This window comes from Salvelinus namaycush, chromosome 4 (genome assembly GCF_016432855.1).
Source record: "Salvelinus namaycush isolate Seneca chromosome 4, SaNama_1.0, whole genome shotgun sequence".
NCBI classification, from domain to species: Eukaryota; Metazoa; Chordata; class Actinopteri; order Salmoniformes; family Salmonidae; genus Salvelinus; species Salvelinus namaycush.
Genome location: NC_052310.1, coordinates 15,189,474 through 15,204,518, shown reverse-complemented (window position 1 = coordinate 15,204,518; position 15,045 = coordinate 15,189,474). Strand labels below are relative to the sequence as shown.

The 15,045-nt window shown below is 41.5% G+C and overlaps 3 protein-coding genes across 3 annotated transcripts; 2 read left to right on the top strand and 1 right to left on the bottom strand.

Moving 5' to 3' along the window:
* The first annotated feature begins 1,067 nt into the window (after window positions 1-1,067).
* prr15lb (proline rich 15 like b) lies at window positions 1,068-6,673 on the top strand. Its single transcript, XM_038991232.1, has 2 exons — window positions 1,068-1,284; window positions 5,544-6,673. The coding sequence occupies exon 2, from the start codon at window positions 5,575-5,577 to the stop codon at window positions 5,902-5,904; it is 330 nt and encodes a 109-aa protein (XP_038847160.1). The 5' UTR covers window positions 1,068-1,284; window positions 5,544-5,574; the 3' UTR covers window positions 5,905-6,673.
* Window positions 6,587-11,768, bottom strand: pnpo (pyridoxamine 5'-phosphate oxidase). The gene is made up of 7 exons (XM_038991230.1): window positions 10,357-11,768; window positions 9,594-9,718; window positions 9,398-9,497; window positions 8,996-9,049; window positions 8,273-8,401; window positions 8,096-8,166; window positions 6,587-7,929 (listed from the first exon to the last, which is right to left on the bottom strand). Exons 1-7 carry the CDS (start codon window positions 10,543-10,545, stop codon window positions 7,764-7,766), a joined length of 834 nt encoding a protein of 277 aa, XP_038847158.1. The 5' UTR covers window positions 10,546-11,768; the 3' UTR covers window positions 6,587-7,763.
* On the top strand, window positions 11,590-14,197 carry mrpl10 (mitochondrial ribosomal protein L10). The gene is made up of 5 exons (XM_038991231.1): window positions 11,590-12,081; window positions 12,745-12,914; window positions 13,139-13,303; window positions 13,392-13,536; window positions 13,670-14,197. The coding sequence occupies exons 1-5, from the start codon at window positions 12,042-12,044 to the stop codon at window positions 13,921-13,923; spliced, it is 774 nt and encodes a 257-aa protein (XP_038847159.1). The 5' UTR covers window positions 11,590-12,041; the 3' UTR covers window positions 13,924-14,197.
* Window positions 14,198-15,045: the final 848 nt, after the last annotated feature.

Below are 15,045 nucleotides of genomic sequence, written 5' to 3'. Positions count from 1 at the left end.
GGCCTGGGAATTAATTCCTTGTCTGTGATTTCCCCTCTGACTTTGAGCAATGGTGACACATTGTATTTCTCCTCTGTGGACAGGCTATTAATTCAAAAGTTGAATGAACATTTATTTTTGTTGAGGTCTTTTCAGCAGTAAAGAGTGTCCCTAATTGAGTCTTTGAACGAAGAGATGGAGATAAAATGGTCCAGTTTGAGTGTTTTGTGCAGCTCGTTCCAGTCGCTAGCTGCAGCGAACTGAAAAGAGGAGCGACCCAGGGATGGAAACTGGAAAAACATTGTTGCAAACATAAGGATATCCAATGATCCAATCACATTAGTGAAGGCAAATTATTACCACGTCACTTGTCAGAGTGTTTTGTTTCAGCATATTATTCCAATGATATGGCTATAGCCATGAGAAAACATGGCTTTGGCCAATTAAAATTAGTTGTTTCCATTCCATTCCACTTGGAAACAGATCCAGTTTTGCGGTAGGAGAGGGGTTGTAATAGTGCATTAATTTACCAACTGGAAAGCTGCACACCTCTCAAGTTCACTGTAAGACCCCACTGGGCACAGACGTCAATTCAACATCTATTCCACATTGGTTCAACATAATTACATTGAAATGACGTGGAAACAACATTGATTCAACCAGTGTGTGCCCAGTGGGACAGTAACTTAATTAACAGTACTCTTGAAAGGGGTTGGGCATTCTGACAACAAGTCCCCTTCAAATCACATGGTTGTTACATTTACTTGCTTGTATTTGGCTGTCTTTGTGTGTGTGCGTGTGTGTGCGTGTGTGTGTGTCAGAGGAGGCTGGTTGGAGGAGCTATAGGAGAACGGGCCCATTGTAATGGCTGTAATGGAATAAATGGAACGGTATCAAGCACATCAAACAAATGGAAACCACATGTTTGACTCCGCTCCATCGATACCATTCCGGCCATTACAATGAGTCCATCCTCCTGCTCCCACCAGCCTCCACTGGTGTGTGTGTGTTTGTGTGTGTGTGCGCAAGAGAGAAAGAGCGAGAGCAAGAGAGAGAGAGACAGAGAGAGAGAGAGAGAGAGAGAGAGAGAGACTGCACCTGTGGCGGAACACCTGAGTGTCAACATAAGGAGGACTGAGAAACTGAGTGAATGTGAAAAGAGAACAGGAAGAGAAAGAGAGAATAATAAAGTATAAGAAATTAATGCAGAACCTCTAAGTAGGAGAGCACTAAGATATGGTTGGACATTTTCACATCTGAAATCCACTCCCTCTCCAGGACAGAGACCAATTCTCCATCAACAAGGTAAGCATTACATTCATGCACACTGTACATCCATCAAGGGACCATTATTTCTAGTAGGAATGTTTATAATTGGAATGTTACTTGTGTTATATTTATGTTTTTAGAGGATGTGTTTTAGACTTTATGTATTTTACAGTTTCTTATTGTGTGCATTTCACTATATGTAATCCAATTCAAAATATCCTGATACAGTACATTTGCTTACATTTTACATTTCCGTGGCATCAAGTTGATAGTGTCTAATTAAACTCCCCCAAAAAACAAAAAATGGTGGGAAACAAAAATGCTAAATCAACTGGGTACAAGCCGTGTGCCAGCCCTTCTGACATAGAAAAAATTATGATTTAAACTGTCCAGATAGGTCACAACTGATAAACAAGAAATATGGAGAGACACGAGGGCCACAGCTATGTGAGAAATCAGTGTGCCCTCAGAGCATCCTTTCCCAACCTCTATGTTATAGGTCAACAGTGAACCTTAGTTTGGTTACCAGTATTTTTAGCTAACATTCCACTCCTTGCCACTCCAGTCATTTGCCAAAGACATAGGCCAGTCTCTTTGGCAAATGATAGGAGTGACAAGGAGTGGAATGCAATAGCTGAAAAGAGATGGCAACCAACCTAAGGAAACCTGGCAGCCAAAGTGAAACCCAAGACTGTTGCAACATTCCAGCTCTGTGTTCAGGGAAGCTCAGGCATACAGTACAGTAGATGTCCTTGGACCCACCTTTCAGAAGCTCAAACAATGTATCATTGAAAGGCTTTGTACTCAATTAGTGATTTCTCAGTGTTCAGCGTGAACATGGTGTTCCTTCACTGTGATCTTTGAAGCTTTGCAGAACACAGAGTAACTTATTAAACAGGACCTACTGAGAACCCCAAATGAGTCATATGAGTTCTCTTTGTAAAGGTAAAATCGAAGATGGCAGAGAGATGGTAGAATAATGGTCAAACTTATCAAACTAACCTGGTTAAACTCTTTCAGGTAACACTTTGCCATTAGCCATTAGCTAGAATCCTTAGTTGCTACATCCGTTTTTGGACTTATATTCTTCAAGAATCAATGGGTATATATCATTAATTTATAACTTATAAATTCCTCGTGAGCTTAGTTCAACAGTCATATTCCATCAGAACACAACATGTTTTTTTTATCTAAGGTTTGTAAACCTCATAAATGTAAACAAACACTGAAAACCTTGAAAACATGGTTAAAACTATAATTTTGATATGGTCTGTTCTTGCATCCAATGCTCTGTCTATGAATTTGAGGCCCATCCCTCAGCTTTTTACCAAAACAGAAGAGGGGTAAACACTTTTTTCAACTGCAGATTCTAGCTTTAAGGTACCATTTCTGAAACATTTATATATATTGAAAATAAAGGGTTAATAATCAGTTAATTGACTATTTACAACCCCTATAAATCATTATGTCATAGTTAGTCAGGAAGTTGGCAGGGAACAGGAGTCCAACACTGAGCCAGGAGGGTAACTGCACCTTTTTTAGAAACACTACAAAGCCATAAAAGCTCATCTTGGGGAGCAACCGTATCTGCTTCTTGGGTGTCTGTGACTGTAAACAACCAGGTCACAAATAAGTGCAATTAGAAAATGCTAATTAACTCAGAGTAAAACTAGCTCGGAACAAGGATTGCATCAAAGAAATAACACAATTACTTTGAACATGACAGTGACAAAGTGACGTTACTATGCGCCGACCCAGATTGTTATTTCTTGCTTACACTACATAGGCATATGCCTAGCACCAAACTCTGCCAATGCCAAGTGTTTCAGATAAGAAAGCGATGTAATTCACATGTACATTTGCATGGGTGTGATATCAAACCCACAGCAAGCTGTACTGTCAAGACTGCTGGGGTAAACTTCATGCCATGGGGTTGGGCAAACTAAGGGCAATGAAAATTAATCTGTTACTTGTTGCATTTAAATTATAAATTGTGGACTACAGCCATATCAGAATAGATATGGGCGTTTTAAGCAAATTAACATGTTCTATAGAGGGAGTTCCCAGAGAACCAACCCAACTTATAAATATATTGCTTTATTTTTCGACTATGATAGACTGTAACAAGCACGTTTCTGTGGCATTCACTTGCTTGGTTGACCGGAAACTTGGCATTGTCTCATTCTTGCCATCTCCGTTGTATGTTGCACCAAACAACTCAAGGAAACATGAATATAACCTGCTTTAATGCTATTAATGGTAGATAACGTGATACATCTATTAACCCCATAACTTATCACACTGTGGTATACCCAAAATAGCTCACATTCTAAAAAGTATTTGTGGTATGCCTGTATTCTTACAACACCATGCTTAAATGATCATCAGAAAAGGGTGAGTCTATTACTATTAGTGTTTCAACTGGACCGGATGTTGGCTAAAAGGTTGCCAGGTGACAGAGCTGGGGCACACCTCATACTGACAGTGGAGAACAAAGCATCGCAATACCTGGGCTTAATATGTGTGCTCTTGTAATTGCTACTTGTTTGCATTTATGCGTCCATTGGTTTGCATTGGTTTGTGTCACGCAAATCCAAAATGGAAAAGGATGCAGTTTGCAGGGGTGCTACTTTGGTTTTAGAAGTGGGGGGGACATAATTATATATATATATATTTTTTTAAATAAAGTCGGATAAACACTCCAAACAGCTTACCTGACCACTCGGAGGTGTCCGCATGGTCCTAAAGCATACAGTTGCCTTGTTTTGTATCACATTTCAATGATAAATCTGGGTGACAGAAATGCAGTGAAAGTTGCGCCCCTGGCAGTTTGTATTGTGTTGGTGTATCTAGAGTGGATTCAGGAAACAAGTTGCTTTCTCATCAGCCGAAAGGTTTTTTCTGAGTTCATATCAGATCACATGGAAGAGACACGAGATCCTCTCAATGTGTCGGTTAATTTATTAGCTGAGATATCAGCTAATAAATGACATATCAGATGTCAGATGAGTCATCTCCTCGATTATTCTTTATCACTGTGATGTGATAGAGACTGCTAACAAGGGCTCCCGAGTGGCACAGCGGTCTAAGGCACTGCATCTCAGTGCTAGAGTTGTCACTACAGACCCTGGTTTGATTACAGGCTATATCACAACCAGCTGTGATTGGGAGTCCCATAGGGCGGCACACAATTGGCCAAGCTTCGTCCGGGTTAGGGTTTGGCCGGGGTAGGCCGTCATTGTAAATAAGAATATGTTCTTAACTGGCTTGCCAGGTAAAAAAACAAAAAAAACAAAAAACAAGGGAGTTAACAATTTACAGCATGAATCCTCTGGTAAATAAATACACACTCATAAGATAAGTACACAGAATATAGACACACAGAAAGTACACCAGCCAACCTGGAAAATGTGCTTGAAAGCATTTGCCTTCACATAGGGGAGAAAGGAGAAAGACTGGATTTGTTTGTATTTTGGTTATCAGTAAAACAATTCTGAGAGCAGGCTCAATTTGCCCGACTGCCATGAATTCCATACATTTTCTGTCTTTCGCGTAAACATCTTAAACAATGGGGAGGAATTAGATAAGATAAGTTTTAGGCTAATGGAATTCTTGGTTGTTTTCCCTTTTCTTTATTTAAGCCCCATGGGTCCACCTCAAAACAGGCTCAGTTCACTTGTCCCTGGCAATAGTGAAACCCTCAATGTCAATCCCTGCTTAAATGTTTTCTTTATATTCAGTCAATATGGCCAAAATCTATCATTACCTCAAAAATGTCAACTTTGTCTGCATTTACACTTGACCTGTAGTTCCAAGGTTTCCTCTATTGTTCCCACAAGCAAGGGGGGGGGGGGGGGGGGGCAATGACATCACATCAGACCATCTCCTTGAAATTTTCAGTTGTCTTAAAAACCCTATTTTGCTCCCAAAAAAATGTTTTCCCCATTAAGTGTGTCTGTGTGTACATTACTGTATGTTTACTTGTGTTTTTCAACAGGAAAAGTTCACAAGTGTTACAGCTGGAGTGTGTTTTTAACTCTCAAGATAAAAGTTGATCATTGTCAGCTAATGAATGCTATTATATTGAAGGTCTGGATCATTTTCACCTTTTTGCCCTGAAATGTAAGGAATGAGTCAATTTAGTCAGGCAATCAACTACAAGAAACATGTCAGCATTGTCACAAGAACCCCCCTGCTTGCGTCTCTTGAACTTCAACTTGAAACCTCTTACTGTGTAACTCTCACAAAGACCCACGTTACTGATTGACATAACCAGGTGCCCTTTTCCTCCCTAGGTCAATCCCCCCTCCAGTCTCTGTTTGTGCCATGGCTGACCCTAGCTGGTGGAAGCTGACCTTCTCACGTACGAAGTCTGAGGCAAAGGTTCTGTACGAGATCCCCCAAGAGTATGGTAATAACGCTGGGAATAAGGAGCATCACAACAGCCCTCAGCTCCCCACAGACCCAATGGACAACCAATTCAGTGCCAGACTGGAGAAGATAGTGGATAAGTCGGCCACTAAAGGTCGCCATGTTAAGGTGTCCCACTCTGGTCGCTTCAAGGAGAAGAAGAAGATCCGTGCCACACTGCCTGAGAACCCTATGCTGTTCTTTGAACACAGTCTCAGTGATGAGAACCACAGGGCAGAGAAATAGCACATAACCAGGTGCATGCTTTTTAGGCTCTTTTTTTAGTCATGCATAACAGACAGCCACACCATTCACAACAACTACACATCCATACTCTTATTGGTACAAAACATATATACACGCCCAAGGTGGGCTCCACACCTAAGTACACAGATAATACTGTAACCAGCTGAATTATCATCATGCACATCCACATAAACAACACTGTTCAAGGTTCATTGATGCAAACATATTAGAATGGGTGGTCTTTTTCACCAGTTCATTCCTGAGCTCACTGCACTTGGACAACACTAAAAATGTCCAAGAATATGGCAATATGTTGCCTGTGTCTTTACAAGGACTCATGACCAGTAACCTGGAGTGAATATTTCACTGTAGTATAAGAGAAGAAAATTATGGAAAATATGTTTAGCTGCAAAAGTTTGTCTGTTATAACTTTTAGTTACACATGTTGTATATTTAATGACCTGTAATGATATGAAGAAGTCTAGTTTACGACATGGTGATGTAAGAATGTGTCAACTGGGCCCTCCATCAGGGATTTATCGTCCAGTTTGTCACTTCATCGGAGTCCGGTTGGTGGCGAGGCTTGGGTAAATGGAGTCAGACAGGAGATGTGAGGGATACATGGTATTGAAGTGATCACAGAAAAGGGCATGTCTAGCCATAAGAACAAGTCAGAGTATAATGTGATCCAGTGATTATTTTCTTTATTTATATACAGTTCTGTTTCATCTAACACGCTAAAAAGATCTGCATAAAATAAAGTTGATTGAAAAACATCAAAATGTCAGTCAAGGTGTATGGCAATATACTTACTGGAAGGTAAAATTTAGCTTTTTTTCATGCAACACCAACATCTTTTGGCCAGAAAAAGCAGAGTACTCACTTGCAGATTTAAACATTTTCAGATCCATTCAGTCGATCACAATTCGGAGTTGCCATTTAAACTGTCGCGAATACAGAGGTCTTCACACACCAAGAAAATCAAGTGAACAACCAAGCTCATTCTCAGACATGACTGACTTTATACACTGAATTACCTTGGCACAACTGAACTCACGTCAACTCTTCTAATCTTAATTTACCTATATTAAAAAGGCAGTTTGAGCCACAGACATGACAATCAATCCATAACAAATTCAACACAGGGACTACAGCCTAATAAGCTATCTGTATTACATGACAGAGAAATTGCTGTGGATTTGGGCCTTCAGAAGACATATTAGCTGCTAGACAGAACATGTCATCCAATACAGTGGAACTCAAGTACAAATGTTAAATAACAGACAGACAGTACTGGAGATTGCACTTTTTACAAGTACAGAGTTTCCAGGGGTTGTTGAGGTCGCGGAAATGCATTTTCATTGGATAACCGGTTAACTGTCAATAATTATCCAACATTGACTACTGTACTAGACAGACTTTGCACGTCAAGCGTCAGGGAATGTAAAGTGTGCCATACAGCATATTGAGATTCGTAAAACCTTGCATCACAGGTTACGTGCTAGACCGTATAGTCATATCACATTGATCATTTCCCATTGTTGCCCTGGAGACAACAGGCAATCAGGCCTCCTAACCATCCAGAAAATAAAATAAATAAAAATAAATTCGCTACTGATTTGGTATTAAACAAGAACGATTGGAGAAAACAAGCCATAATTTGCTTTTTCTAAGACACACATATAGCACGTAGTTATTCAACATCAATAGGTCTTCCATTCAACATCAACATGAGAGGCTCCTACTGCATTGAGATGACGGTGGTCATTTGGTTGACGATGATGACATCATGAGTGACTTGTACGCTAGGCCCAATCTCCAGCCTTGCCTTTAGTCCATTTCCCCTAATGTAACCGACCTCAAGGGGATAGCCTCTGGTAGACCCAGCCCGCCTCAGCATTATGTTCATACTCTTCTAGAACACTCTCTCCATTTTTCAGCCGCGTGAAGACGATGCGGTCATGTAGCCTGTTGGTCTGACCCTGCCAGAACTCTATCAAGTAAGGCTTGACGATATAGCCTCCCCTGTTGGAAGATAGAGGGACAATGTGCAAAAACAAGAACAGGCTTACGTGATAGATCATCTCTCGTGGATAGCATCTGACCAAATTTCTCAGATTTTAATTCTGGGTTAACTGAGATTACATGATAGACAATTTACTGCACAGGTTTGGTGATTTAATATACTAACCAGTAGTCGGGCATGGGGACATCTGTGTCCTTGTACCTTTCCTCCAGCTCTGCATTTTTCTGTCTCAGGTACTGCAGAGTGAAATAAAACCGGCAGATTTCACATATTTTCATTAATTTCCCTCATTTTGGCAATAAGTCCAATGGTGGATCTCTATAATACATTGGTGGTCCTCACATTTCTGTCAGGGACTGCAGTGCTTTGTCTGCTCACAACGGCCCCGATCTGGCTACTCTTGGGCCGGGAGTGGAAGTAGTCACAGGAGCTCTGGTAGGGGATTCTCTCCACATTGCCCTCGATACGGACCTGCACACACACATTCTCAAGTGAGTGCCAACTAACTGTACAGCAAATTCAGTGTCATCCTGCATTAGTTAAAGGGAAATTCCACCACTTTTCAACCCCATATTCGTTATCTCCAGCACCAGCCGAGTGTCTACATGAGAAAACGGCACATTTCTATGATCTGTGGTTAAAAAGACAAGAAATATAAAAAAAATAACGCTTCTATGTGACATTACCGGGTAGGATTAACCTGCAATGAGTTTCTAGCCAAAGTTAGGGTATTTTCTTTCTCTCCACATCACCACACATCTCATAGTGTTTGAAAATCACTGTTTTTAAAAATGCTTTACCTTTTGATGATGTCATCATGTAAAACTTTTGAACTTCTTTATTTAAAAAAAACCAACATAGAAATGCACCTGTCTTCACATATGTAGACACTGGTATTGTGCTGGAGATAATGAAATTAGGTTGAAAAGTGATGGAATTGCCCTTTAATTCATCCAAAACCCAAATCACAACATATTCATCATACCAAATCAAAGATATTTGAAGATATTGAAACAATGGGTTAACAAGTACGCTACATTTTAAGAGGTAAAATTAAGCACATACCTGCCTGTTGATGGGCTCCCAGTAAAAGCACAGACATGCATAAGGGTTGCTCTCCTACAGGAAGGGATATGAAAATATCAAATGTAAAATCGGAAAACAGAAGTAGTACGACATAATCTAGTGGTGCAGGTGCAAAGGACGTCACGTTGCTTACTTAGCAAGTATCACTTCCTCCTGAATCGGCTCACACTGAGGCTCGAACCCAGGACCTCTGCCTTGCTAGCATGCATGACCTCAATAAGCGTCTTACCAGTCGGCGTCACGTGAAAAGCTAGCTAATCACTGGCGCAAGTGGGGACACTTCAGGCGGAGGAGTAAGTTTCGCACATCCCCATGTGCTACACATGCACTTGAGAGGAAAGGGAGGAAGATGCCTGCCTAGTGACAGTAGTAGGTACTAACCAGCTCTCCACCTTTCCGGCTCTCGTAGTTGGTAAAGAACCGGAAGCCTTCTTTACTGTAGCCTTTTAACAAGACCATTCGAGCAGATGGACGTCCATCTCTTTATGAAGAAACAGACAGATTGATAGAAAATGTGTTACAATTTAGCTTAAGAAGCAAGCATTGTGCTTGAGGGACTACTTATGGGGGTACTCACCTGGTGGATGTGGCGATGCACATTGCATTGGGCTCTCCAATTTCAGGACACTTTGTGGCTTGATCAAACCAATCTTCAAACTGCTTGATGGGGTCCAGAGAAACAAGATGATTCTCTTCAAAGCACTAAAACAAATTAAGATAGAGGCTTTTACATCAAAATGCACATTACATTGAAGTCATAAGCATTTAGGGAATTCAACGTTGGCCCATGTTTATTATGACATCGTCAATGAAGTTCTGATCACTCCAATTGCTGGGGTGTAGGCTACGCAGTGAGGTGAAACGTCAAAACGTAGCAGATGATAAATATAATATGACTAGAGGTGCCACAAATCTCTGTTCTATATGACTACACTATCTATCTGTTCTACAACACGCTCTGTAAAGTTGCAACCGCTTGATTGGGCCCCTGATATATAATAGGGGCCCTTATGTTCCCTTTGCCAGTGGAGGAGCTGTTGGGGGAGAGAAGCCCCTTCATTACATCACAAGACGCTGGACGTAAGCGAAGTCAGCTTTGTGAGCAGATTTAACATATGACTAAAGTACATTGAATTGACATTTTATACTTGATGCAATGAAAATGTTGGGGTCGTCAACGTAATTCATACACAATTGAAACAATGCAAGCACACTGGCTAGACATTGTTGTGCCTCTGGAATATGCAAGTATTTGCACCTGCCATTGACATCTTTATAGCCATTCACCCAAATTAGAAAAGTGAGGTAGCTTGTGTCATAGCAAACTCGTCAATTCTCACCTCTTCGTCTCCTTTGTATTTTTTTCGCATGTCACTGAGATCCATGGCTGTAGAATCACTGGTAGTTTTCGTGCAAAATGACTGATAAAATAAGGCTCGACAGCAAGCTGTCAAAGAAACCTGGGGATGAAAGTATTTACCTACTTCACTGATATTCTTCAACGTATTGTAACCGAGTACGCGCCTCATGCTTTACAACAAACACGCAAAGCCTGACGCTGACGTAATCACGCTCGCTGTCTTACGTAAAATATTATGCAAACATTCGCTCAAAGACGTTTTAATATATTGTCAAGATAGTCGAGTGACCGCTCTAACAATGGAAATACATGTCCTCAAATATGTCAGGTGGAAGAAGGCTAGATCAGGTTCTAGCCAATGAGAGAGCAGATACGCGTGTGAACAACAGGGCTGCGTTCAATTGAATGGAAATGGCGCTGTGCTGAACGTCCAGTTGAAAAACGGGGAGAGGTTGGGTTGTTGTTTTGGAACGCTGTCATCATGGCCACTCCCCTTTAATTACGTCCTCATTGCTTCAAGCCACACCCACCAAACAGGAGCGAACCATACAGAATGACAGAGGCCTCTAGTGGCCAAAATGACGTTTTAACATGCGCAGCGCCATTGAAGACTTCCACCATTTTAAAGTAGTCATCTGGGGTTGTAGCCACAACGGCCCTGCACAAACTGTCACGGACGCTATAATGGCACAGAATATGTCTAAATGGGGCAAACGTACGTCAAAGTATGTTCAAAAACGTTTTGAGGAAATGTGTCGTTCAGTACAAACCGTTCCGCAAAGTAGCAAACATTCAAGCGAACTGAACGCACCCCAAACACAACTCCGATATAAAGTAGTTTTTTTCAAAGTTGACGAAATGCCACGTGCGTCCACTTATACCACTGCATTCTTAACAACATAGCCATTACGAAACGTATATTCGATCAAATAAGCTTTATGTAGCAATTCAATATTTTGTTGACCAAATTCGACACGCTCATTGAAAAATTCCTTACTTCGTGGTCTTATTTTCGTGGCGGAGTCAACCCTGTTGCTTCGCCTCTTTCTCTGTTATTTTTTGTTGTTGACTTTATCGATAAATACAACTGAAAATCAATCGGAATATTTTACACTGTCTTCGCATTTATCCGTCATTTCACAGATAGTACAATTACTTCAAAGGCATACATGTTCACCTTAATGCAAAATGTAAGATGATTGAAACAACTGCCGCGTTCAAAACAACTGGGATCGGAATTCTCCGACTTCAGTCCGTTCATGACAACTGGGAACCTGGGGGAAAAAACAATATCCGAATGGGAAAAATCTACCCAGAATTCCAAGTCTGATACTTGGGCATCTGTCTCTAGAGCTCCTACTTTCCGACATGAAGATCACTGACTTCATGTTTTTTACACGTTCACTGTTGTCTTGTGGTTCTTTTAATTGTTTTGATCGCGGCATTGAAAGTGCCAAACTACCGACACCACTTTCCGCGTTCAAAACAACTGGGAAAACTCAACTTGAACGGTCAAGTAACTCGGGCATTTCTAGACCTGAAAATCAAGGCTTCATGACTTGACCTCGTATATTTTTCCGAGTTCCCAGTTGTTTTGAACGTAGGAACTGTAATCGGTGTCTGACGTATGATTCACGCCCCCCATTCCAACGCTTCCTGACAAAGATGGCGGCGACCTTGTGTGGCAGGCTTTTACCAAAACAGGGTAACGTACCTCGTTTTTATAAAAACGTTATAAATACAGCTACATGTCAAGTCATGTTGCAGCACGAGCCCATGTTCTCGGTTGTAGTACACAGCGCACAGCTAACTTCGAATATGACTAAAATGAGCTTTCTAGAGCGCTAGGCTACATTGTAAGTAGCTACATTGTAGCAAGTAAGTACATTGCTACATTAGAATAAGCTAGTTACATTGTAGCAATTGCATGGCTACATTGTAACAAGCAGAACATTGCAAAAACAACAACAGCCATTCAACATACACCAGGACTCAAACCTTGCAACTTCATGCTTTTGCTCTTGGGTGAAAGGTTATAACAGAGAGCTTGATGTACAGAATGATCTGTACACTATAAGTGCAAATCCGCTGCATAGCCCTGCTGCAATACATCCTTTCTTTGATGTCAAACCTGAGCTAAGACCATCATTGTGCAAGGATAGTCACATTGACAGAAAGATGGGTTGTAAAAGACTGGTTGTAATGGAATCACTTACACATTATACTGTATTATTGGAATGTATACACACACAAGTTAACTGCATTGCATGGAATAAAAGAGTTATCAGGTTTTAATGTCTGCATAGAAACATTTATTATTTTCAGTCCTTCTTTATAAACCCATTGTTAATGTAACGTGTGTCTACAGGATGGCTTCCCCTGACACAGAGTGTCCGGCATGGCTCTAAGGCAGTCACGCGTCACAGGAAGCCCATGCACATCCTCAAACAGAAGCTGATGGCTATCACTGAATACATTCCACCCAAACCTGCAGCTCCCCCCGGGGCTCTGACCCCCCGCGTCAAACCAGTTCAGGAGGTCAGTGAAGTCCAGTGCATGTGTTTATAACTCAAAAACAAGCACAAGCAACCCGTCAATGTTAGTGTGTGTACTGGAGCTGTTTTTTCAGAAGCACACATGTATATTTGTTTAGTGCTGAAAGGAGAGCTCCTCCACCCACCCAGCCGGTTAGGAATAGTAGTGATGTGAGCTGGCTTGGTATCGAGATGATGGCTGATTTATGAATACTGCTTTATTCACAGGAAAGTGGCCTGGTGTTGCTCTTGAAGAAGGATTTGCAGACCATGTTCCAGGACTGTAAGATGATCGCTGTGATCCAAAACAACGCCACCAATTCAGAGGACATGCTGCTTCTCAAGCACAGGCTCCACAAGCATGGCATCAAAATCAAGTTCATCCCCAACCAGGTCATATTGTAACTATGACGCAAATTGTATCGCCTATTGCATCTTGAAAGATGTTAATATGATGTTTTTTGATCTTGTTTAACCACAGGTGATGAGGTCCTACCTGCCAGACAGCCCTTACATTAACATGGGGCCTCTATTCATCGGCCAGACAGTTCTATTTGTTAGTAAAGAGCCAAAGGTGAAGGAAATGCTTTTGAGTTTGAGGACCAGCCCCCAGATGGTATTATTGGGTAAGTAAATACTTTTTCAATGCAATCTGGTGGTCCCACTCTCAGTATAGCAAAACGTTATTCCCTGACTTCAGTAAAGCTACTATCATACAAGCAATTGTGTAATCCCTTACTTTTCCTCCCACTGTTTCAGGGGCCTGTATAGAGAAGATATTGCTAAGTCGGCAGGGGGTGTTGAACTATGCCAAGCTGCCGTCAGTGACCGTGGTACATGGAGAGCTGGTGAGTGGCCTGACCATGCTGACCTCGCAGACAGCCTCCATGTTGCAGCGCCACCCGGCCCACCTCTCATTGATACTCCAGCAGTACCTCAAACAGCAGGCTCCCGCAGGCAGTACCAACGGGACCCCAGGGGAGAGCCCCCCCAAGGCAGAGGAGACTGCTTAGGTCTAGAAGATTCATGCCCGTGGGGGAGGGGAAGGATGTCGGCAGCACTATGGCTACTGGGAGGTCATGTCCGCAGATTTAAGGTCTGCCTCTGTGACCTGGAGGTCATACAATGTACAGTACAACATGAACCGCTACAACACCTCTTGAGAGCAACTCTTGGAGAAAACATGTTTTTGTTCCTTTTGTTCATTATTTTGATTACTACTCATGTTCTGTTCTAAGGCCTCTTTGACCATATCAAAAATAAATGGTGTCAATGTTTAAAATATTGTATTAGCCAATGGCAAGTGTTTTGTTATTGATTTGAAGTGATTGGTCCAAAAAACTCAAAGTAAATGGACCAACCTTCTTGGCTGAGGTAATCCTCTGCGTTGATCCTTTTTGAATATATGAATATGTGGGTAGACATTTGTAAAAGTCAGTGCCAATAGTCATGCATGCTCCAATAGTTATGAGAATCATACGAGCCAAAAATAAACACAAGTGGTCTTGGAGATCCTGATAAAGGCTAATCTGGGGATTACCACATGTTAATCTGGGTCAGTTAGTCTATTACAACTGCTATTCTGAGTTTGTGGGAGGGAAACGACCATATTCATCTCAATTCAATATCAGTATGTCACAGGGCAAGCCCTACAATATTATTATTATTACTACTACTAACCCACAGGGTTGTGTATGAATCAAATGTGTGTGCCATTTTTTTGTTTGATTTAACTAGATCTCATGATGTCAAAACATTGGATCATGTGTATTCTATGTGGCAGAAGAACATTGACGAGACTTTATTTAAATGTATTGTAAACATGCAGTTCTCCAATGGCGATATAGCGACAGACAGGCCTAGGTGCACCATCAGTTGTCGGGCCTACAAGTCTAGTCGGGCCTACAAACATCCCATGAGCACTTGTAATTCCTTAGGCTAATGCGGATAATGCCCTGGCCACATTGCGCAGTGGCACAGCTATCCGTGGATTTGGGTGCTGCGTTTTACTCATTACGCGAGCACAGCGGAGCAGACATTGGCAGTTTCTACAATTATTTTTTGACGGCGTGTCTTGTTTTTCCGCACGTGTGTTGAGAAAGACATGGTCCCGCAATCGGGTAAAGCTGTGTGAT

Coding starts and splice junctions, on each gene's coding strand:
- prr15lb (XM_038991232.1), top strand. CDS start 5,575: ATGGCTGACCCTAGCTGGTGGAAGCTGACCTTCTCACGTACGAAGTCT.
- pnpo (XM_038991230.1), bottom strand. CDS start 10,545: ATGAGGCGCGTACTCGGTTACAATACGTTGAAGAATATCAGTGAAGTA. Junction 9,050..9,397: donor GCCGGAAAGGTGGAGAGCTG/GTTAGTACCTAC, acceptor CCCTTCCTGTAG/GAGAGCAACCCTTATGCATG. Junction 8,402..8,995: donor GGGAGCCCATCAACAGGCAG/GTATGTGCTTAA, acceptor GTGTGTGTGCAG/GTCCGTATCGAGGGCAATGT.
- mrpl10 (XM_038991231.1), top strand. CDS start 12,042: ATGGCGGCGACCTTGTGTGGCAGGCTTTTACCAAAACAGG. Junction 13,304..13,391: donor TCAAGTTCATCCCCAACCAG/GTCATATTGTAA, acceptor GTTTAACCACAG/GTGATGAGGTCCTACCTGCC. Junction 13,537..13,669: donor CCCCCAGATGGTATTATTGG/GTAAGTAAATAC, acceptor CCACTGTTTCAG/GGGCCTGTATAGAGAAGATA.